Source organism: Lates calcarifer, linkage group LG23 (assembly GCF_001640805.2).
Source record: "Lates calcarifer isolate ASB-BC8 linkage group LG23, TLL_Latcal_v3, whole genome shotgun sequence".
Lineage (NCBI taxonomy): Eukaryota > Metazoa > Chordata > Actinopteri > Centropomidae > Lates > Lates calcarifer.
This window is the reverse complement of record NC_066855.1, coordinates 2920462-2943420: the sequence shown is the minus strand read 5'-3', so window position 1 is coordinate 2943420 and position 22959 is coordinate 2920462. Positions and strand designations below refer to the sequence as shown.

Sequence of the window (22959 nt, the reverse complement as noted above, 5' to 3'; positions counted from 1 at the left end):
AGTTAACAGGCCATGGCACAAGCAGGGGCCCAGCCATATAATTTTAAAAGCATCCATGACACAAGGGCTTTTTTGGTCGACAGAAGAGCTAGGTTGCTGCTTTTTAAACTTACCAGAGATGAATGAAAATGCTCACAGTGACAGTGCTAACATGCTGATGTTCACCATCTTAGGTTAGCATGTTAGCATTTGCTAATTAGCATTAAATACTAAGTACAGCTGAGACAGGTGGGAATGTCATTAATGGTACCTTTAATATAATCTTTAAAGGAACCATGAAAAAGTCAGTACAAACGTTTGCATCAGTCCATCCAGGACAAGTGAAAATTTGACAATGTTATCATCCAAAGAGCCAGCTAGCATGCTAGTATAGCTAAAATCAACTTTCTGGTAGCACACCAGTTACATCCACTTTCGTATTTATTTCATTCATTGATAGACAAACTGTACAGCTTAAATGTACAAAATGAACAAGAGCAGAAATGCTGGAATGCTGGTGAATGCAGAGGTCAGTGGTGGGCAGAGAGGAAGAGGGGAAGAGTGGGAGAGAGCAGAGAGGCACCATTCACACACATGGTTCTGGTTAGTGGACTCCCATTAAGGACAATGTGGTCTGGAAGAAACTTTACATTTCACAGTTTAAGGGCATTTTTAAGACACTTCTACCCACCACTGAAAGGTCACTTTCAGTCATTCTATATCAGGATAATACACACTGTGCAGCTGAAATGAACAGAAGAGAACAATGGAAACTTGGAATGCTAACAAATGCAGAGGTCAACAGTGGTTTACATTGTAATGTAATAATATATAGTGAGGGGAGCAAAAGATGTCCAAGTACATAACTGTAAGCTTGCTGTAGGATTTTGTTTTAAATTTGCAGTGATAACCAGAAACCCCTGTCCTGTGCTGCCTTTTCAAGTGACAGGCAGCCATTTTGGAAGTTAGCTTTTGTGCTACAACTTCTGATCGAGACTATAACTATACAATTTTACATACAACTTTTCATACGCTTACATGTGGATATCAGCTAACTATAATTGCTACATAGTTTCTCATAAAGTGGTTACTTAACTTTAAAGGGGAGAGGAGTCAAATGATTTTACACAAGTGACTCAAACTACTGGTTACTGGGTGATTAGCCAGTTTAGCTAACATTCAGGAGGACTTCCTTTGTAGTAGGGCTCCTTCTGCATGGATAACTCCACATAAGATAGTGGAAGTCTTGGGAGAAGGGAGGGATCCGGTGCCTTTGTGTCTGGGTTTCAAGTTCACTGTTTAAAAAACTCTCCTTGGCTTTTTCCATGCCTGAATCCAGAGGATCATTAAATGGAAAAAGAGTCCTAAGCACTTTCACGCTCAAATTCATGGAAAGTGAGAAAGCAAGGAGGCCATAGCAAAGGTATGTGGGACTACAGCTGATGTGGCCTCTGGCTCTTATCTCATCTCCAACAACAAAATCACCTTAAAATTTTAAGTAAACTGGTCTGTGTTTGTCCTTGTTTGAAGATCAGGTGTCAAAATTGTTTGCAGCTTTTTGGATTTACAGTATGTGCCTTTGTGTGTGAACCTATAATGGTGTTTATCCTGCATGCACCTCCACCCTTGCATGTATGTATATATACATGTGTGTTGCTGACAGCCTGTTAAGTTGATGTTGGCACCAGATGAAAGGGCTCGCATGGTCTCACATACTTGCCTGTTTAAGGGGGTTGGGGGGCTAATCGCTACATTAATATCAACTCTGTGGAGCTGTGGTCATTATAAACTGCAGCCTGACACACAAAAACAGGCTGAGTGCAGATGTTGTGAGGCAGATAATGCTGGGAACACACTAGAAGTGAATCACATTCATAACAACGGATGTCTCTAATTTATTTTGTCTCCTGTTCATAAATCTGCTGAGTCTCGACGGGGTTTCCCACAATTCACTGTGCGAGTGAGTGTCAAATAAATGTGAGCTATGATTTCACAGGAACCAGTATATCGGTTTATCAGTTTATGAAGCGCAACAAACAAAATGAAGTTTGTTGCTTACATAGAGCCTTTGTGTATTTAAATGTATTGATGCCAGCATCAAGAATAATGTGAATTTGTAGATTTAAAGGGGTAATAGCTTAGATAAGAAGACCCATACCTCTCTCATGTCTGTACATTAAGCATGAAGCTAAAGCCGGGAGGCAATTAGCTTAACTTGGGAAAGTCCCAAAGTCTGGAGGGAAAACAGTTAGCCTGGTTTTCTAAAGTTCAGAAGTACAACGCCTTTAAAGTTAACAAATTAAGTTAATGCATTGTATCTCATTGTGACAAACAAACATTTTACAGGCAGTTAGGGATGTACAGGAACTCAAACTGTGGAAAAACTAACTTCCCCTAGCCATGTAGCATGCTTGCTAGCTACAGGCAGGCCAGCTGATTTCCCCTGCCTCTGCTCTTTATGCTAAGCTAAGCTAATTACCCCCTGGTTACCCTTATCACCTCACTTCAGAGTAATCTTGATGTCGATAACGTTGCAAATATCGACTGAAACAAGGCTCAGATTAGCCTGTAAAATGAAGTAGCCAATCTCACTTGTGATTGTAATGATGGACAAATCTGGTCTAAATCAGCATTGGAGTCTTCTATTGTGTTCCCAGTTTGAGTTACACAGGATTCAAACATGCGTGCAAAAGAAAAGTACTACCAGTACACAAAACATTTCCCTTTTGCACCTTGGTCTCATAAGAGAAAGTTATAAGTTCATATAAATCATATGTACAGTTTTGTCATAATTTTGAGACATAGCACATTTTGCCCTTCACAAACCATTTGAATACAAAACAATACAGACTATAAATAGACAATATTTTTTACACAAGGCACAGTTACCAGTGGTGTGTGTGTTTCTCTCATAGCTGCTGCTCCTCGAACAGTATCTGAGCATATACGGTGCCGCTACGCGATGCCTTGGCCTCTGGAATTGGCTTCACCAGATCCAACTCTGCATAGGTCAGATTCTCCTCCACTATCTTCGGCTAGAGATGTGGAGATAGAGGGGAGGGCGAGAAGAGCAAAATAATGATGGGGGTGAAGGGGAAAGGGAAGTGGTGAGAAAAGGACAAGAAAGGTTGGGACAGATTTTTTATGTGGAAATCCATTAACCTAATTACAGGGCTGCAGATGCTGCAGATTTACCCTGTTTGCTAAAATGACAAACAGGGTTAGATATGAATACTGATAAAAAGTCCTCTAAACTCTCTTTGGTTATCTTCCTCTTTGGTAAATATGAGTAGGCTGCATGCAGACGCCACCTTACAGGATTTCTGGGTTGAGGTTCCCAAAGTTCAATTACCTCTTTCAGCACTTTGTGCCATCAAAATTCCAAGAGAGAGCCGCTTCATTCCAGCGAACATTATAAAACCAAACCTGGCTTTTGTGGCTCATTTTATGACATTTTCTGGTATTTTTGTTTACAGACATTCCTGTTGCATGTTGGTAGCTCTTCATTATCTTTTGGACGATAACATCTGTGAATGCCTTGCTAGGTATTGTGCAGTATTGGTTTTAAGCTAAAGGTAGCTATGCATGTGCGCTGCTACAGATGATTTCTCCAAAGTGGAATAAACCACATGTACATGAAGAATAAAAATAGGCTGAATGATTACTGGATAGATTCCTGACAATGAAAGCATGGATGGTACTCACCAGCAACACTTTCCTTGGTTGTGGTTTTAAAAGTTTGGGTTTCCTTGTTTTGTCTCCAATGGGAGCTACAGGGACAAAACAAAAGTAAGTGGTGTTTGCAAAGATCGGTTTATCAAATATAGTGTATTTATTTGTGTCTACAACAAGAACCAGACCTCTCTATCACAATCACACATTTAACAGAAACTCCCCTTCACTCAGTGTTGAAACAGACAGCTGTGAGTATATTACAACATATTTCAAGGTTTCAGTCCCACTTCTAAAGTGTCTGGTCTTCTGAATAGACAAGAACCATTCAACTCTTTGGCTTATTGCTTTTGCCATTTAGCTTAGCTTAGCATGAAGACTGGAAACAGAGGGAAACAGCTAGCATGGCTCTTCCAGCACTTTCCCAAACCCAGTGAACTGATTCTTCTACATGGGTGTTGTACCATACAAACAAGATTTAACATGCTGTAAAGATTTTATAATGTTGATATTAATACTGCTTTAAAATTAACATCAGTTAGCACAAAAAGTAATTTGCTTCAAACCCCCGTAACAGTGAATTGGGTGGAAATGTAGGGATTTGGGATCTCATCACAACATGAAGACGTTAATGAGCTCATTCTAACTTTTAAAAAATGTGATTTGCTTTCAGTGAAAAAAAAAGATAGATTCCACATGCTAATTAAGAGGTGGACTTGGTGTGACTGAGCTGTGGTTTGTTAGGGTGAGAAAGTTTTCCCAGTCAGCTTCAGGAAACAGCCCCATAACTCCAGAGTTTATATGTTGAAGGGGTGGATGTTGACCTCTAATGCCAGCATGTATTCATGTTTGGTAAGCCACGCGGTACAAAATGAACCCAGTGTAAACCTCAGTTTGGACTGATGCTCGTATTTAGCTGCTGCTGTTGGTGTAAAATGTAAAAACAAGTTACAGGAATTGTAATCTGATTTCTTTTGCGTTTCTGAGTCATCTCCTCCAACTTTACCTTTGGCCGGTATCTCTGGTGGTATCTCCTCTTGGTAGTCTCTGCTCCTTTTCTTCCTGTACCTCCTCTCCTTCTTCGGCAGAGCAGGAGACACACTGACCACACTGGTGACTGTCTCTCCTGAGCTGGAGTGAAAACAGATCACAAGAAGTTCAGTGCAGTTAAGAGCATTTGATTGTTTGTCAGCTTATTCTTATATTTCTATTTAAGTGTGAAGCTTTGTTGCACTAAAAACTCACCTGTTTTGTGGGCTTTTGACCAGGTGGTAATTATCTGCAAAGATATGACACAGTTAGAAACATGGACAAAGACTGTCATACTTTCAGAGATCAGCGGGGAGTGATCTCGATATTGGCACTAACCTTTTAACCTCTGCTTTCTCTGTATGTACTGGCAGGTCACCGTCACCGTGAACATGCACATGCACAGCAGGCCCACTGAGCAGATCAGCACTGCACACAGGTACACATCTGAAACATGTACACACACACATTAGTCCAACTGGCACAGCAGCCTCATGTCATGGCTTCACTGCCCACAAAAATGTGAAGGAGAAAAAAATGGAGTACATGTTTTCCCGAGCTATTTAAGGCACTGTAGTATATCCTTTGGGTTGGGCTATTTTTGCCTGCCAAGGACGATACAGTGCCAGTTCACCACAAACACACACACATGCACACACACTCTAATACACTAAGACACACTGAAAATATGGCGACTTACCTTCAAACAAGGTCCACAGGCTTTCTTTGGCCTTGGTGGGCGGCAGGACATGCACTACATGAAGAAAGAGAGAGAGAGGAGAAGAATGTAAAGTCCGTAGTCATCACTGTGGCTTCCCTGCCGCCTGATTACACGCTGGCTAAAGTTTAAATAAAGCTAATTGTAGGAAGACAGCGAGCTGAGGTGGGCCTCCTCCCTGCCTGATCCCGTCTCTGATTCACTGTCCACAGGGCTCAGTCTTAACCTTCACTGGATGAAAGGGATAAATAGCTCATTAACTCAGACATTAGTGCAAACAGTTGGGTTTGAGTTATGCATCACTGTAAACGTTCACCTCACATCCGCCCACGCTCGGAGCCCAGCCACCTTCATAACAAACTGCTGTGGGAAAACAGGGCAACCTGTGCCTATTTTGGCTCTGTCCACACAGTGGCTGAGAATATCCCACCTCAGACATGTTCAAAAACATGCACATAAAAATGTAGGCAGGAACATTCAGATCCAGATTTGCTTTACAGGCTTTTGGAAATCAGGAATTCAAACTCAAGAGACTGTTGATGTGGCTGGTTTAAATCACTGACTTTTCATTTTATCAGCTGTAGCTAGCTAACTAACCAACATTAGAAACTCAGTCTCTGGTTGACTTTTTAATATCTCAGCCACTTCAAATGAAATTATAAGCCTGCAAAGGGTCTTTAATGTGCATTTGATGGCTACAAACTTCCTATTTGACAACCCAGAACAAAAAGTTCCTCACAAATTGAAAGTGAGGAGGTTTCTGCATCTAGGATAAAGGTAACTAGAGTGAACTTGAATGTGACTTTAATTGTCTTTTCAGAGTTACTATATCATAGATATGATGAGCAGGTAACCCAAAAAATCAAATGTGAGCGGCAGTGGGGGATCAAAGGCCTGTGAACGCAGCCTAATCTGTAATGAGAATCATAGCTATGTGCTGCTTGTGTCCAAAATGTCTGAGAATATGTTTACCATACTCAACGTGAAATCTCGCCCGCACACTCATTCATTTCTCCACCCAAGCTGACCGCAGTCGTCTTAACACCACCATGCTCTTGCTGAGCTGGTGGTAGGAAGCTTGTGAAGTGACACCCACCAGGGCATCTTGAAATACCCCAAACCACCAGCAGCTGACGACGAGCAGGCTCGCCGCTACGCCGGCTGGAGACTTTCCCACAGGCTGACTGGCTGCGCTGCTTGTTGACTGACTAACCAGCAAGAATGCCTCAGATAACAACACTCTCTTTATCTACACACGCACACTAAAGAGGCCTTTACAATATCTGTAAGTGAACAAAAGATAGAGAAGATATTCTGCTGGATACACACTGAAAGATAAAAACCTAACCACTCTCATGGGAGGGAAAAGAGGAGATTAGATTTAAATCCCAGAGCTGTGTGAAAAAGCGTAGGTATGAATTAAAAACTGTCAAACACAGAAAGCAGTGGCATGTTTATAGCAACGCCTGCAGCTCTGAGAAAACTAAGATTAAATCCTAGAAGAGAGTCTCTCCAAAAATGCTGCATCATGCGTATATCTCTCTGGTTGAACTACTCATTTTGTTAAAGGATAACATTTATTAAGGCTAAACTTCGCTGCGAAAGGCCAGAAATAACAGAGCTCCCTCACACACAACATCAGAAAACACACACATCTTTCACCAGTTCCCACAGCACTGTGTTGTTAAATCACACCAGTTTAGAAAATGAAGTGAAGTAAGCAGCTACGCGCTCAACTGCTTTCACTCTGACACAGTCAAAATTTTTAATAGAACTTAAGCTCCTATTGCTGCTGTTAATCAGGGGAGTTTCAATAGAAGTTTATGAGAGGTTAGACAGAGACTGTGGGAAGGATCCTTTGGACTTGGTCCCCATCAGTGAAACCACTAACCCTACTCTGACCATTTGTGACCTACATTCTGCTGTTTGGAAACACTGCCCTCAATCGTTTTTAAAAGGAAAATAGACGAGACTTGGCTGTGGATTCTGTGGAATATTTACTTTGTAATTGTGAGCAGGCTCACAGGTTTGAACTGTGTTAGGTAGTGTTGTTGAACACACATTTTATCAGCCTTGGTCATAAATGTCAAAAATGTCAGGGCCACTTCACTTGTCCAACGCGATGGCACAGGCAATAACATTTTGTAATCTTGAAAAAATTGCCAATCGAGAAAAGAAAAACAAAGCTATAGCCCTGTTTGCAGAGGCTCCCATGTGGCTGGTTTTCACCTGTCTGCTCACATCAGAACTTTTCAAACCACGTGGATGTAGATGTGTGGGAAAAGAGGAGAAACCGCCACAAAGTATAAAAGCTCCAAACTTTTTCTCATCACGATTTTGCATTAGCTCATGTATGTTTGATATCACATATCACAGCTTTTCTTTTCTCTCAGATTTGGTTACACTGTTGTTGATCTAGCTAACAAACAACAACAAAAATGATTTACACGAGCTGCTCTTTTTAAACACAAACCAGAAATGATTTTGTGAAGATGAGAACCAGCCAACACTTCCAGCAGGTGTCTTGATGAACTTAATGAACTCTTACTGGTCACTGATCTACACTGCGTAACTTGGCTATTATGTTATTTGTGAAGCTTGAGTCAACAGCATAATTTATAAGGATTTTAAATAAATCCAAACACTACAGTCCCAGACTATTATTTAAAACAAACGTTTTCCAGCTGTTTGAAATGGCAGATGACTTGATTTAAAGCCCTGCCCTTCCTTCACAGTAAATTATTCACAGTGTAAATCTTGATAACATCTATGACGTTTATGTGGTGTTTTTGCCTCAGGTTCTGTGTAGCTCTGTCAGTGAGGCAGCTGTACATATTGGAATAATCATAAATTGGAATAATCTGGTCCGCTGTGAGCCATAAAACTGCCTTTTATCCTCATCTACAAAATGTCTTCTTTTCACAGCAACTTCTGAATGCCTGAAAACTGCATTGGACTAAGTGGAAACATCCAACAAACTTCTTTTTGTTCGTGTGAGCCACAGAGTTGCATTCAGTTGCTGACTGTATTTCAGATTTGTGGCTCTTTTTGTGCCCCAACAAACCCAACACTGTAAACATCAATACACAGACGTGGACTGGAGTGAATAATGATGCCCTGTGTCTTCATTATCCACTGAGTCAGTCGGTGCTCTAATGTACTGTATTTTAAATGACTGGGGATGAATGTAAGTACACAGTAGTGTTGTATGTCTTGACAAAGCTTCAAATAATCCACCCTTTAACTTCCTGATGTCTCGCTGCATCTTTTCTTCTAAGAATAAGCATCTTTCTGTACACTTGTTCTATTATGGACATAAACATAGGCCGATTTTGTTGGTTTCTTATTCATACGTCCCCTTTTTATGCCACTTTTTCTTACAGGAAAAGCTCTTCAGAAATGTGTGTGGCCCTAGAATTGTGATATTTCTGATTTTCCGTTTTTCCTCCTGGAGCTGCCAGTAGAGCACCCAGAGGTCTGTGTTATAACTATACTTAAACCCACGCCACATCCTGTGTGCCGTGTACCTCTTAGAAAGACATTTGTTAACTCACAGTCGCCCACATGTGTTATAGAAATACCTAAAAGTTTAGTTTGTTTATGCCAAGAGGAGGCTGTGTCCACACTCTGCCCTGCCCTCAGTTTTTCTACCAAACCATCTGACCTCTCCTGGTGTGTTTATTATAGCAGTAGTAAGTGGAGTAATGGGAGTTTTGTGTGTGAGACAGATTGTGGAAACACCTGGTCACCTAATGCTATCCAACCACAAGAATTCCTTCAGTTTGACGTCACACACAAACACACACACACACATATGTGCACATGAAGTCTCAGTCATCTGCTGTGTCTCATCTCTGAGGTGAAGTGGGGACCAGGAGTAATGTGTCCCACAGGGGTTTTAACCTCTCAGATGTATAGCTGATGTTTATCATAGCTGTCAACCACGGGTGTGGAGAAAAAATACCACTACCTGCTGGTCCGGTGGACAGAAATAGAACAGTGTTCTTGTGTCGTTTGAGCTTTGGCCTGTCCATTACAATTACATCTAACCTACATCCTGGAAAGTGTATTAGTAATGTTAGATATTCGTAACTCTGGAGTCTGAAAATAGATGTCATCAGGGTTATTGTATCTCAGCTTGGAGCTTGCAAGATAAACCGGGGGCTTTGAGTTTGAAAGTTTGCAGGAAAGATGTGATGTTGAGTTGCATGATGGGAAGTATAGGATCCATTTTTTTTATGCTTGACTCATTTATTTCTGACTGGATTTCACTAATAAAGTTGGATTAAACTGGCATTTAATAATTGCATTTTCTGAACTGGATGATGAGTCAGATTTGGATATGGAGAAGGAAGTTCAGATCTAACCTCAAGTGGAGAAAATAATCCAATTTGATACTAAAAGCAGCAAAGACCACATGAAAATAAATACATTGCAAAGGATTGCAAAGGATGCAAAATTGTGTACAGAGGCGGTCTAGACAGCAACAAGAACAAGGGATGCATTCTAGTCTCATCGTTGTCACCTCGACTCTGTAATGAAAAATAAATCATGTGGTCGTATTTTTGCATCTATTGCCATTCATGTTATAATTGCAGCATTCATCCAAAATGTCGCCGTAGGCTTTTTTATTATTATCACTGAAACCATAATGGCCCGGCACTTCCTTGGATGAAAATAGCTCTCCACATCCTTGACCACGAAAGGTTAAGAGCCAGACACGAGCCAGCTGCCCACTGGACTGTCACTGCAGACAAACATTCGAACTCTACCTTCCTCAGCACAACTATCTCCTGTTGCAGTTCTGCTGAGTCTCTCTGGTCTCACTGTCTGTTCTACTTTTGGGAGGGAAACTCCTCGTTGGGGCCAATGTCAACAGCTCCCGGTAGGGACTGTGTGTCTGCCCGAGCCCAGACTTGGCTGTGGACACCCCGAAAGTCACAGCCTGCAGGAACGCTTCCATGGAAAATGTGGTGAGCAACGTCTACTGTTGTTCAAAGTGGGGAGGAACACTAACAGTGCTACGGTAATAAATTTAAAGATGAATTGTCCTCAGATACCGATTCACATTGTGATTAACTCAAGATAAAAACCAGAAGTTTGCAGACACAGGGTAAAGCTTCTGAAACCCTCAATTCAACAGTGTAGTCAGTCAGGTCTACTAAGGCATTTTAAGACCATAAAAGGTGATATTATGTTTCCACCCTCTCCAAAACTAAAAATACACCTGTTAAATTCATTTCTCACAAGTGCAAGAAATGGATTATATCTGCGCTAAGCTACAACTGTCAGTTTGCCTGGCTAGCTAGCTTACTAACCCAGGAGTAACCAAGCATTATTTACAAAGCTTCATAACTAGCACGTTTCCTCACTGCGACTCATGTTATCACCTCTGTCCTGTTTTTTATTCGATTTGGGGAAAGTTACACTCTCATACTGTTGAATATACAGGACTAACTAGTTCACTGCAATATGAGAAAAATGCTGTTTCATGAGGATGCTGACTAGCTTCCTGGGGCATATAGCTTTAGCCTCAGTCTTCATGATATCACATATGAAAGCATTATGTTTTGTGTACAAGGTTGTCATTTGAAAACAAACATTAAGCTAATGTTAGCTTAATTAGCTAGCTGATAAACCGTTGTCATTTCAGCTAACAAATCAATGGTCATCAATACAAATAACTTTTATGTCTGTCTGAATCAGAGAATTGTTCAATATTTCAAATGGTTGGTCCGCCGACTGTTGACTGTAAAGTGAATATGTGCCCTGCAAGGACTGGCTAGACATGCGTAGCAAAGTGTGAGTAAGCGGGCAGCGCTAAGAGAGCGGTTTCAAAATCTAGTCTACAAATCTGATCTACAAATGAACAGCGAGGAGGAAAAAAATGACAAAACTTTTACAGCTTGCTTCTGGTTTTATGAAAGTGAAGGGATCTCTGTGCAGTATCTGGTACCAGTGGATGTGTCATCCATTCCGTTGAGTGAACGTCTCTTACGCCAGCGGTGGCGCTGAAACCTCACACTCTCTCTGCTCTTTCTCCAAGATCATCTCTTCAGTCAAAGCCGCAGCTTATTGCAGTGGAGGATCCTTTTATCTTCAGGCTTGTTGCTAACCGACAACGTTTTCCCCTCCGAAATCAAAAGCAGGACAGCACTTTTGCTCAGTGAACCCACTTCACCAGCTCCTCAGACAGATGAATTACATCATCCAGTTGTGGTCAGAGAAACTGCTACTGCTGGAGACACAAAACTGCTCCACTTCTTCTTCTATCTGTATTGTGCTGTTTTTAAACTAGAAACACCTAAACAGTGATACTCACTACTACTCACAAACATGTCGCTGCACAAAGGGTGGTTAAGCCTTAAGCCTTCATGTTAAGTTCAGTCATTTTATGAGACCTTACTGACTGACAGAGATTTAACAGGACATCCACGATCTTTTTGAACCGTCCAGTTAAAACCTCAGACAGTTTGATGTGTTCACAGCTGGGAGCTGTTCAGTAACAGTCACAGTCTTCTGCTGCTGGCCGTGGAATATCTCCTTAGACCAACCTGGCATCTGCTTAAGACTATCTGCGGTCTTACTATTATCAAAACAACATTTGTCATTGCTTCTGTTGTGGTTGCAGGAATAGTTGTGAAGTCTCCGCCCTGGACTATTAAAGGCGGTGAAGTCATTCTGTGAGAAACTGGGCTACAGCTACTGGCGTCTTCTACCGAGATGCAGGGGTTCCCAACGCTTTATTTGGCTCAAGACCCTAGTTTTAGTTCTGATGGTTTGTAATAATTCTTTGAAACTGGAAGATTTTCAAATTACAGACAGGAATTTTAACGAAAGAGTTGAAGTGTTTCTGGTTAATTTTCTCATCCACAGTCCAGATGAGAAGATCTGAGTAGATAAAAATGTTTTTATGTTCATCTGAGTCACTTTCAATTATCACCATGTGTTCACAGCAACACTCTTATTGAGTAGTTGCGAAAGCTAAATACAGACTGCTCTACCTTAAAGGTTCCCTGTGGTGTTTTTGACCTCTTGTAACACTAAGGAGCTATATATACTTACTTCACTTTTTCAGTTGTATATATGTAATCTATATTTTTATTCACAGGATTCTCTGTAAGGCTAGAATTAAGATATGAGTTACACATGTGTGTTTCTTGATTAGTTTAGCGTTGAATCATATTTTTGCCTGAATTTGGCGACAGTACGTACACAGTTGAGTAGGAGTGGTTGGTGTCTGAACCAGTCTACTCTGGCTTAGTCATTTGGCAAAATAGTGTTTGGAACATATTGAGCATAGAGTGTTTTGATGGTTTGAGGACTTTCTTCAGAAGCTTGATATTTTTGTCTATTCTCACTATTTGAATGGAATTAAAACAGACTATTCTGTGCCAACTAAAAACTGTTCACAGGTACCGGTCAGGTCTGATTGTTTAATACTAGAAAGACTTTGGGTGGAGTATCCCTTTAAGAAACACTCTTAGCACTATTCTTCTATTTACAAATTTCTGTTCACTCTTTTTTTTATCTGGCTTCAGCGTGGACATAATCTTGGAATTGACTCCACTAAGGTGGTCTTGGCAAAAACGACCTTTGTGAGCCAGTGTGATGCTCACAGCGAGTACGTGCTTGGCAAATCTTTCAGCGTCAAGACAGGCCAGGAAAAAACAGAATAATAAATCCAGGCCTCACCTCTGAGCTCAGTAGCAGCGGTGCAGTTGGACGAGGCCTTCCAGCGGTCCTGGTGCTTTTTAAACTCCTGCACCCGGCACATGTAGAGCCCCCGGTCCCCCTCGGACACGTTCAGGATCAGCAGGTCAAAGATCTTCCCCTGCTTCACCACCGTCAGCTTCAGCTTGGGCCACGGGAAGCTCTTGGTGTAGTTGCCGTAGAAACGGGCCTTCCTCATGTTGACCCGGGCGATGAGGAGTTCGTCCTCTTGCCGGTCGGTGCCCGCTGGTAGGAAGGTCCATTTCACCACAGGTAAAGCGGTATTTCGGCGACCGCTGGGACACAATACAGGAGAGGGTGATATTTTGACCCTCCTGGGCCACCGTGAAGGGGGATGGGACGATGGTGACGTTGATGGCCAAACACAAATCTGGAGAAGCAAGATTTAGAAAAGGTATTTTAGAAAGTGTGCCAGTCTACAGCAGCATCAAGACTTTTGGATTTGATTGACTGATGTTTAAAGATGTCAGAGCAGTGGATGCAGGTTGTTTCTTAACAAAAAAACTGTGAACCCTGCAAAACTGTGACTATTGTTTTGACTGCATGTTGGTTATCAGCAACCCTTTCATTATGACAGAGTTGTGGCATCTCTCTTAACACATTCAGCTGTTTTCCTGTCACACAATTATTTGAGCCATGCTACAAACAATACTGTGCAAAACTGAGCACTGAAACTATGGAGAGGACGTTACTCAAGTTTAGTCATATTGAGATGAAACATTAAGCGTCAGCTCTTCATACTGCTTTTTTAAGACTGGCTGCAGGTTGAGCTGCCGCTAACGTTTGCTCAGCTTGTTTCTGCGTTAATGTAAAATCCAAATGTCCACATGGTTAAAATATAAAGTTAAAATGGCCAAGATCTAAAATGTTATTGTGAAACTAACTGAATAAGACTTTGACTACTTCTGGCAGAAAGGAGATATGACACCAGTGACAGGACACCTAATGAAACCAACCGATGCCTTGATTAACTGATTAATTAATTGGGCACACAACTCAACAAAAAAACATATGCAGATGCAGAATTAGTTTTAATGTGGGAAAGTTACTTATTTCACTTTTAACTCAGGGGATGGAAACTCTTTTCATTCCACAGTGAACTTAACCTAATGGTTTAAAGATGGTCTGCATCACCAAAGAAGCAGCTAATGCCTCACTGACCACACTTAACTTGTCTTGATCACCAAAACAGCAAGAAAGAACAATAATCAGTGTAACAAACATACTAAAGGTTTGTCCCACAAGTGGAGGTCATACGTCATCTGAAATCCATACAGTCCACGACTCACTGTTTCTCAACAGTCTTCTTCCCTTTCACGCTGACAGCCGTGTTATTTTTGGCATGTGACAACGTACGTGGGATGAGGAACAAACTATTGCTGAACGTGTTGTATGAAAATATATCACACATCTGTTTTTCCAGCATCGGGCAATTTCATAATCCACACTTTCCACGACACGCAAGCATTTCACTGTCACACAACTCAGATGCTTTGAGCGCAGCACGTAATTAAAATCAGTCTCTTTTTGTAGTTTTTGCCTTTTGTTTGGTTTAAGAAAATATAGTTGAGAGTTTTAAAAGTATTGTTTGCTGTTGAAAGGTGATTTTAAACTCTTCAGTGTTACATTTAATAACCTGTTTTGACAGCAGAAGACTGAAATCACTGTAAATTAATGCAGAGGTGAGACTGAAAGCTCTGTTTTACTTTCAAACACTCACAGGAAAACCACCAATTTTCACTCTGGAATTCCCTCTCATCTCTGCAAACATATGCAACTTTAAAAAACGTGTTATTTTCTTGCCAACACACCCTGCAATCGCTTGGAAGTGTATTTCATTTTAACTGGAAAGCACGTATAGAAGGGCATCTTATTTAAGATAAAAATGTTTTTCTCCATCTCCTCACCCATCACCCCAACATCTTCCCTTGTTCTCAGATGTTTTCTACAGAGCTTTTCTGACAAATAGATGAGAACATTTTGTCACCACCACATCCACTCTGATATAAAGCAAAATAAACTTTTCCTACCTCCAAACAGTGCTCGAGTCAGGAGAGCGAAGACCACAGAGGAGATCTTCATTTTCCACGGCTGCAGCCTCCATAAACTCCCAGTTAAATGCCTCTGAAGAAAAGGAGCCCCAGGTTTCCTCCTCCTCCTCCTCTTCTTCTCTTTTTTTTCCACCCCTAGCAAAGGAGTGTAATATGAAACATTGGACACTCAGAACCTCCCCCTGCCCCTCCCCCCTCCTGTCACACACAGTGAAAACACATTTGGCACACTCACGTGCACACACACACAAACATATGGACATGCACACAGGGCAGACACAAACAGACAGGTGAGCACGTGCGAGGACACACACACACACACACACACACACACGTCTGAGTCTGGCGAGTGAGTGGGAAATGTAATTTCCTGTCCAGGATGGAGGGGAGGGGACGGAGCGTGTTGTTGAGATTGACGCCGAGCAAATCACACTTCCAGCTGTGGAGGACAGCGGGCGCAGACCTCAGTCAGTGGTTTTTATTTTGGAACACACACACACATGCTGACACGGGTGTGTGTGTGTGTGTGTGTGTGTGCAGTCTGAGTTTGTGTGTGGGCAATAAAATGATGGAGAAGAATATTTTCTGTAGAATAATTTTTGTATTTAACGTTTGAAATTTTAATTATCCCACAGTTTCCTCAAGTTGAGGTCACTGCCTTCAAAACTGACCCTTGAATCTCTTGGTTAATGTTGCATCTGTGAGTGTCCCCATCTATCTCCCGTCATCTCTTGTCCCGTGTAACATTATCCCACAGTGAATCTTTGTGCGGCAGTCTGTCAGCGCTGGGTTTTTTGGGACACTTCTCTGGCTTTTATCAAACCTCAGAGAGCAGCGCTGTGGAGATCTGGGACACTTTTGATTTACAGATAATAGCGGAGACGGCCTGCAGGGCCTCGTAAGTGCTCCCAGTCTGGCGACAGTCTGACAAACGGAGCCGATCCCTTGACAAAGAAGTCTCCACTTTACTAAAGGTCTACAACAAACCAAATTAGGCTTCTAAACACAGTGCAGAAGTCCTTGCTCACTGTGTCTTATCAGTACTGCAAATTTTCCATAATGTACATCAAGAAAAGGAAAAAAACTGAGACACAAAAATCGTATAATAACGCTGCAACAGACACTGAGCAACATAAACATCTGGACTCTTGCATGTAAATCAAATATTTACTCTTGTTTTAGCTCTGTTTTGGTCTTCACCAGCTCCTGAGGGAAACATCTGGCTCTTTAGCCACTAAATGCTCCATTATATCCATCAGCTAGCTGCCTTTTGGTGCTGAGCAGGTAGTGTGCAGAGGGTTTATCAGAGCTTTTTCTCTTAAAAGCAGCTGTGGTATGTGGCTGGAAACAAGGTTAATGAGACTGAGCCAAAAGTGGAGGGGCGGTAAAACCAAAACAATGAAGTGAAAAATGCTAAAATGTCCTGAGAAGGTGAGAGAAACTGCAGTGTTGGTGATAAATCTCTGTTGTGACGTGGCTACTTTGACATTACACATAATCGTTTCAATACATTGTTAATATAAAAATGCTTATTAGAGGATGTAGCCAGAGAGTGAGATTAGTTTAGCAAGCAGACAGTTTCTCTGTGGAGAAACGTGAAAAAGACGTTTCTGAAGTTTTCATCTGGAAGTGCAGCAGTAGTTCAGTGACTGTGCAGTAAACAGTAAGGCTTCAACAGTGAGTACATCTGTTAGTTATTATTCTGTGTTTGCATATGAAGTTACTGGGATATTAGAAACGGTTTTTATTGGTTCTTCTTCATCCATCTCTGGTCTGGAAGAGGGAGTCTGAGAAACTTGGCAAAGGACTCAGTTTCCTAATTAGGGTGATATAGATCATATGGTATGGAGGTGGAACAGTGCCAAAACTCTGTATCCGTAGCACTAAACCTTCTTACAGTAAGTGCAACACTACGCTAAATTTCAGTCTCTAGACCTCCAAGATTACAAGGCACCATTGTGACAGTGAAAGAAATGTGTTTGTAAAGATAGATGTATTTAGATGAATGATTATTAATATATATTTATATTAAACTTGTATTTATACAGTTTGACATGGTTTTTCTCAGTTGCTGTTTGACTTTGTGGTGAGATTGTTTTTTCAGTTGTTTACACACAGGTTTTACATTCATAGAACCCTTTGTGTCTTGTGTGCAGCTCACCTGCTATTTTGTCGGAAAAACAAACTCGGAAGAGAAATTAACATAAAATGTTTGGCTTTGTACTCTCCTCTGTACTTCTACTGCTACTTCTTCTAAAACTGTTTTAATATGATTTTCTTGTTCTTATTATCATGTCCTTGTATAGTTTAAGTTCACGTTGAACTTCACCTTCTCTTGTAGTGTAAGGTTCAGTGCCATGCTAAGAAACATAGGTGGGAAAAATGTCACCAAAAAGAGCCAAGGAGCAGACTATACTACCAATGAAAAGAAACAGGGACACACTGTAATTATTAACATGTGATTAACTCAGTAATATGTGTTTGACTTCTGACATAAATACAAATAACCTAACTCCAAAGACTCATTTAAAAAGCTCCTCTGGTTCCTCTTTCTTTGAGGTAAATGTTGCCCCCTTGTGGAGGATGTATGAAATGCTTGTTATTAAGCTTTCTGCTGAGTGGTGCTAAATAATCTCTTCAGTATGTATGTCAGTAGAGCAGCTGGGTTCTCCAAGGAAAGGCCGACAAAGATCCTTATATTCAGACTTTTACATGACTGGGACATGTTTAATTTAGCTTTTCAGAGAACACTGCTCCACACGGGCAAAAACAAAAATGCGCTGTGACAAATTCTACTCAGACACATATTATAAAAATCAGATACAGAGGTAAAACAGTTCTATGTTGATGTTTGTGCGACAAAAAGTGAAGAGACAACAGGCCGCCTGGTTGACCTTTCACTCAGATAGCACTTTTGCAGGGTTCACGTCTTCCTGCAGATCACTCTGCCTGACCTCTGCCACCGCGGCACTTTCTGATTGGCTGAGATGGCTCAGAGTGATCAGTTGATGCTGTGGTTGAGAGTAGATAAAGGTTATGGGAGCCTACACCTTTTGATGCAAACATATTTCCTTGAAACAACAGAACACAACAAAGTTTGAGATTTCATTTTTGTTTGTGTGATTACAACATTTTCTGTTTGGTTTGATCGTATTGTAATTATTATGTTTTTAAAGTTAACATCTTACCTCTTTGGGTCTCCTTTTGCTATTATCTGTATAAAGAAGAACCAATTCAGTCAAATAATTTAGACAGAGCAAACTGAAACTGACAAGAATCTAACAACAAATTTAAGAGGCAGAATTTAGAAATGTATTATTTATAAATTAGTAGAGTTAATACAGTTCAGTGGTAAATGGCTGTCATGTAACCTCCTGGTCCATCACCTCACCTGTGCTATTATCACGTATATGCTTCCTGATGATGCAGACCTTGATGATAATGAATCCAGCAGCTAAGAACAGGCCGATCCCACCTCCGATCAAAGCGTACTTAATATCTGGAGGAAAAAACAAACAAACAATCAGCTGACATGAAATGGCCAACAACAAACAAGATGCAAAACAACACCTGCAGCAGAGCAGAGCATCAGTCATATCATCCTCCTGATATGACGAGGGCGGGGAAGATGTTTGATTTCACAACTTGTTTACTCTGTGGAACATAAAGGTCCCAGTCATGGTCTCATGCTCCTTTCCGCATATTAAGTTGCGTCACTCGTGTTTGCAATTTGAATCCTTACCATCCAGGAATCATTGAGGGGGGGGCTACTGTTGGTCAGTGGGCCAACACTCACAGGAGTTTGACCTCTTCGACAAAACACACACATCATCGGAGATGTCTGCTTATAAAGCGTGTTATTTCAATTTAAAACAACTTTACAACAGGTGATACAAACTAAATATAAACTATAATATAAACTAAAACAATTAAAACATTTTGAGTCTCATTTTGAGTCAGAGAAGTGTTTGTTCTGTTAATTATCTCTTAAGCCCATGGTGGTCTCGCCCTAAAGGTAGTATTACACAGTATTTCATAACAAACGTAAGAATTTACTGAAGAACTGTTGCTGACTGAGTGTTTTAGCAGGAAGTCCCGACAGTAAAATGCAGGTTATGATGACAATGACTCGTTTGAAATGACCTGTAATCTACCCTAAAATCAGCATTGTACGTAAGATCAGCACATCCTCTGTTGACCCACCTGGTTCTTCCTCTGAATCTGCTCCATCTCCTCTCACGCCCATCAACAGACACTCTGAAAAACACAATTTATTATTTTCAGGTCACAAAAACAGGCTTTTCAAACAGACAGGAAGGAGGCACCACCACAGAGACATTCCCTTTATCAGATAAGACTTCTGCTTTATTGACAGCACTGTGCACAGTTTCAACAGCACAGTACTCAGTCACGCACCTGCAGTACTCTTTAGTATCTACTTTAAAAACACTGCTGGGGCTGCAGAAACAGTAACTGCCTTGCTCATGGGTGCCATGGCTGTAGTGATTATACCCAGCCTTAGGTTTTGACCACTGGAGATATGAGCCATGCAGCAGGTTTGGGTGGTTACAGAGGTTAACCTCTGACCTCTGACTCCTGCCTCAGATAACATCCAGTACATCATGTGCGCTGTCAGACGCTTTATATCAGTGCACACATACATTTTTTAATACGCAACATAAAATTTACAGTGACACAATAAGTAATAAATAACAATTAATTGATGCTTTGAGGGTGTGTGTCTTCTAAAAGACATACACACATAAGCTTGCAGTAATAGGTAAACACATATACGGTTCACATTCTTATTTTAGACCTAGCCTGGCATGTGCCTGCTGCTGCTAGGTATGTTGACAGTGTAACAGAGCCAGGATTTTAACAATCATCATCCAGTTACACGTGCCAAGTGTGGTGACTGTGGAGCTCCTGTACTTTTTTATTTCTTAACCAAACACATGATTTTTATTAAATATTGAAGGTCACATATTCAAATATTCCTTTGTATCAAGCAAGTCTCACAGGGCAGTGTTGACACAAGGCCAGACACACATATTTCCTATTATATTTCCAATTATCAGGATCATTAAGTGAATATTATAATACTAAGTAATTTTGTCTTTAGATTCAAGGATGTTAAATGTCTAAGGTTCAGACAAAAAAGAGCGGTGTACAGTCAGACACGCTGAATGGTTTTAGATGACTCATAGTTCACATTTTCTATCATTGTCATTTTTGTCGAATGAATGAAACAGCGATTTAATACAAGTAGCTGCTGTAAATTGTGTTAGATTCATCAACATATTAGGCATTAATATAATAAAAAAAACAACACCCACCATATCTGCTTCTGTAGCAAGAGTGGGATTTAAACTGTAAGACATTCAAGGGAAGATATAGGAAGTAAACATCCGATTTTATAAGTTAGTGCCAAGAGACTCTTGAGCCAGGCACCTGCTCCTGTTCAGAGGTCAAAAGGACCAGAGGAGCGGTGCTGTGGGTGGTGAGGTTTGACTGTAACTGAGAGTGGAGCAGGGTGTTGGTGAGACACAGCACACATGCTCAGCAAGTGGCTCTCTCACATTTTAAAACCACCAGTAACACTCCTCTGGCAGCTCTGAAACCGGCTCTGTTGTTGCTGTAAATGGGATCTTCACTGAGAACTGAAGTAAACGCAGCTTCAGCAGAAATCAGCCAGTCAGTAAACAAAGAACGTCAATCACCTGTGACTTTCACAGACATCATTTTTCAGTCAGCGTGTTATAGGACTTCGCTTTATCTACTTTTTTTCTAGTGATAGAAACAAGGGGCAGCACTGCAGTGTTGGCTGCTGCAGGTGTTGAACCTGTGACAAGTCATGGGAGGATTTATGTGTTATGTATCAGTCTATGGTAATTTCAGCTTAACGCGTCCTGAGTGTTTGGAGATAAAGTTTCCAGTGACCAGAGTGTGACCTGTTACATAATGTGTCATGTCCAGTGTGGACAGTCTAACAGCTCACTGTGGCTCAAAGTAACAAGACTCATAGTTTGGCAATAAAAACAACTTTTACTACAAACAATATTGCATTATCATTGTTGTGATATGGTGCACTGCCTGAAATGACAACATGACTTTTTAATTTAATTCACTTTCAATAATCTTTACTTCCCTATTAACAGAATATAAATGGAAAATGCATTTTTCTAAGAAAATGAAAATTATTATTTAAAGTTCACAAGATTTAAATGCATCTCAGTTTAGAGGTGAGATCAGAAATGAATTTTAATACAATTTAATACATTTAAATAGGTTACTTTAAATAGTAAAACTGAGATGGCAGGTTCTGAGATCTGCTAAGCTAGCTGGCTTTAACGGGTGTTTAGCTGCTTTCCATCGTGGTTTGTTTTAGCAAACGCTTCATTTAGTTATGTGAAATAACTAACTGAATTACCAAGACGTCAGCTCATCAAAATATGTATTTTTTAAACATAACAGCTTGAGGAAAGTCAAGTGATTTTTGTGTTACCTTTAACTAAGGATAGTCATGGCTAGCTGTAGCTCAGCAACCAAAACCTAGCTTGTTTTAGGTTTGTATCTCTGTGGCATTGATTGCTTCATAGATTACACAACCAGAGTGCAGAACTAAAACTCTGTTTTGTAATGAACCTACTGCAAATTCTGCAGGCTGTTTTAACATAAATTATATATTTCTATGTAATATCTTAACCATTTTTTTGGTTTCATAGGTTTACCTTATTACCACAGCATGTGTAGTTTATATCACATCATTATTCAATCATGACTGTGTAAGCTTAAGAAGAATTAGTAACTATTTAACAACAACATGGAGATGTCCACTGTACTCACCAGTGATGAGGACAGCCCTGATAGCGACTGACAAACACCCACACATCTGAAACGCTCTCATGGCTCTTGGTGTTTCTAGGGCACTTTACAGACTTGTCGAAGTGCTGCGAGTCTTTTCTCATACATCATGACGAGCAATTTCCTGAGCATTGTGGGTTTCAAAGATGTGCTGATTATTAGATTATGCATCTGTCTGACTGAATTGAGTGTCCCTTTAAATTGCAAAAATGCAAGGCCCCTCACATTTGATGGGGTGATTTTGTTCGAATGTATTGGTTTTTATACACATCTATCATCTCTTGATACAGTTTCCAAGTGATAATGACAGTGGTGATTTTGTTATATCCACTTTATGAAAGTTTTCTTTGCTCTCTGTATGGTAGGTCTTTCTTTGCTTGAGAACTTCTAGCCTCTCCTATATACCCAGATTGTTTACTGCAACATTAAAGCATTTGTCAGTTTACCATGGAGCTGATGGTGTGTTTAGCAGCTGATTTCCATCAATCACTATCATCTTGACTTTTTCATGCAATGATGACGTTGTAACTGTTCTGACTGGTCAGCCTGCTGTCATTTCAGCCCCTGAGTTTATCAGTTATTGCAGTCCTGTCATTACTCCTCTCACACAAGGCAAATATTGGTTGCGTACGTGAAACCAGAAAAGTACATTTCTACTAGTCAGATCAAAACAAATTTACTACTTCTGCTGAAACATAAAATCTGTGTTACACTTTCAGATTTGCTCATGTAGCAGGTTTCATTTCCAGAGTGACCTATTTAACATGTTGTCATTTCACCACGCACAGGAAATAATAATTAAATGTGAAATTTGTTGTTAGGAGTCGTGTGAAAAAGTGATATTGGTGCTCTATAACAAAGACTAAACTGCCAACTGATCAGGATGCCATTAACCTGTGTGTTGTGTCTCAT

The 22959-nt window shown here is 40.6% G+C and overlaps 2 protein-coding genes across 3 annotated transcripts; both read right to left on the bottom strand.

Annotated features, from left to right (window-relative positions):
* Window positions 1–402: 402 nt before the first annotated feature.
* On the bottom strand, window positions 403–15681 carry vstm4b (V-set and transmembrane domain containing 4b). Its single transcript, XM_018685546.2, is given in 9 exon segments — window positions 403–3014; window positions 3685–3749; window positions 4658–4782; window positions 4897–4930; window positions 5020–5127; window positions 5381–5434; window positions 13094–13403; window positions 13405–13502; window positions 15163–15681. Coding segments are annotated over 9 exon segments (972 nt in total). The 5' UTR covers window positions 15215–15681; the 3' UTR covers window positions 403–2888.
* Window positions 15682–17877: 2196 nt separating this feature from the next.
* tmem273 (transmembrane protein 273) lies at window positions 17878–22155 on the bottom strand. 2 transcript variants are annotated; one of them, XM_051066312.1, is made up of 5 exons: window positions 22030–22155; window positions 19387–19440; window positions 18575–18682; window positions 18372–18397; window positions 17878–18254 (listed from the first exon to the last, which is right to left on the bottom strand). In XM_051066312.1, the coding sequence occupies exons 1-5, from the start codon at window positions 22088–22090 to the stop codon at window positions 18228–18230; spliced, it is 276 nt and encodes a 91-aa protein (XP_050922269.1). In that variant the 5' UTR covers window positions 22091–22155; the 3' UTR covers window positions 17878–18227. The 2 variants fall into 2 exon arrangements, with proteins under 2 accessions (XP_050922269.1, XP_018541053.1); XM_018685537.2 differs by having other exon boundaries at window positions 17878–18194.
* Window positions 22156–22959: the final 804 nt, after the last annotated feature.

Coding starts and splice junctions, on each gene's coding strand:
- tmem273 (XM_018685537.2), bottom strand. CDS start 22,090: ATGAGAGCGTTTCAGATGTGTGGGTGTTTGTCAGTCGCTATCAGGGCT. Junction 19,441..22,029: donor CAGGGCTGTCCTCATCACTG/GTGAGTACAGTG, acceptor TGTGTTTTTCAG/AGTGTCTGTTGATGGGCGTG. Junction 18,683..19,386: donor AGATTCAGAGGAAGAACCAG/GTGGGTCAACAG, acceptor TTTTTCCTCCAG/ATATTAAGTACGCTTTGATC.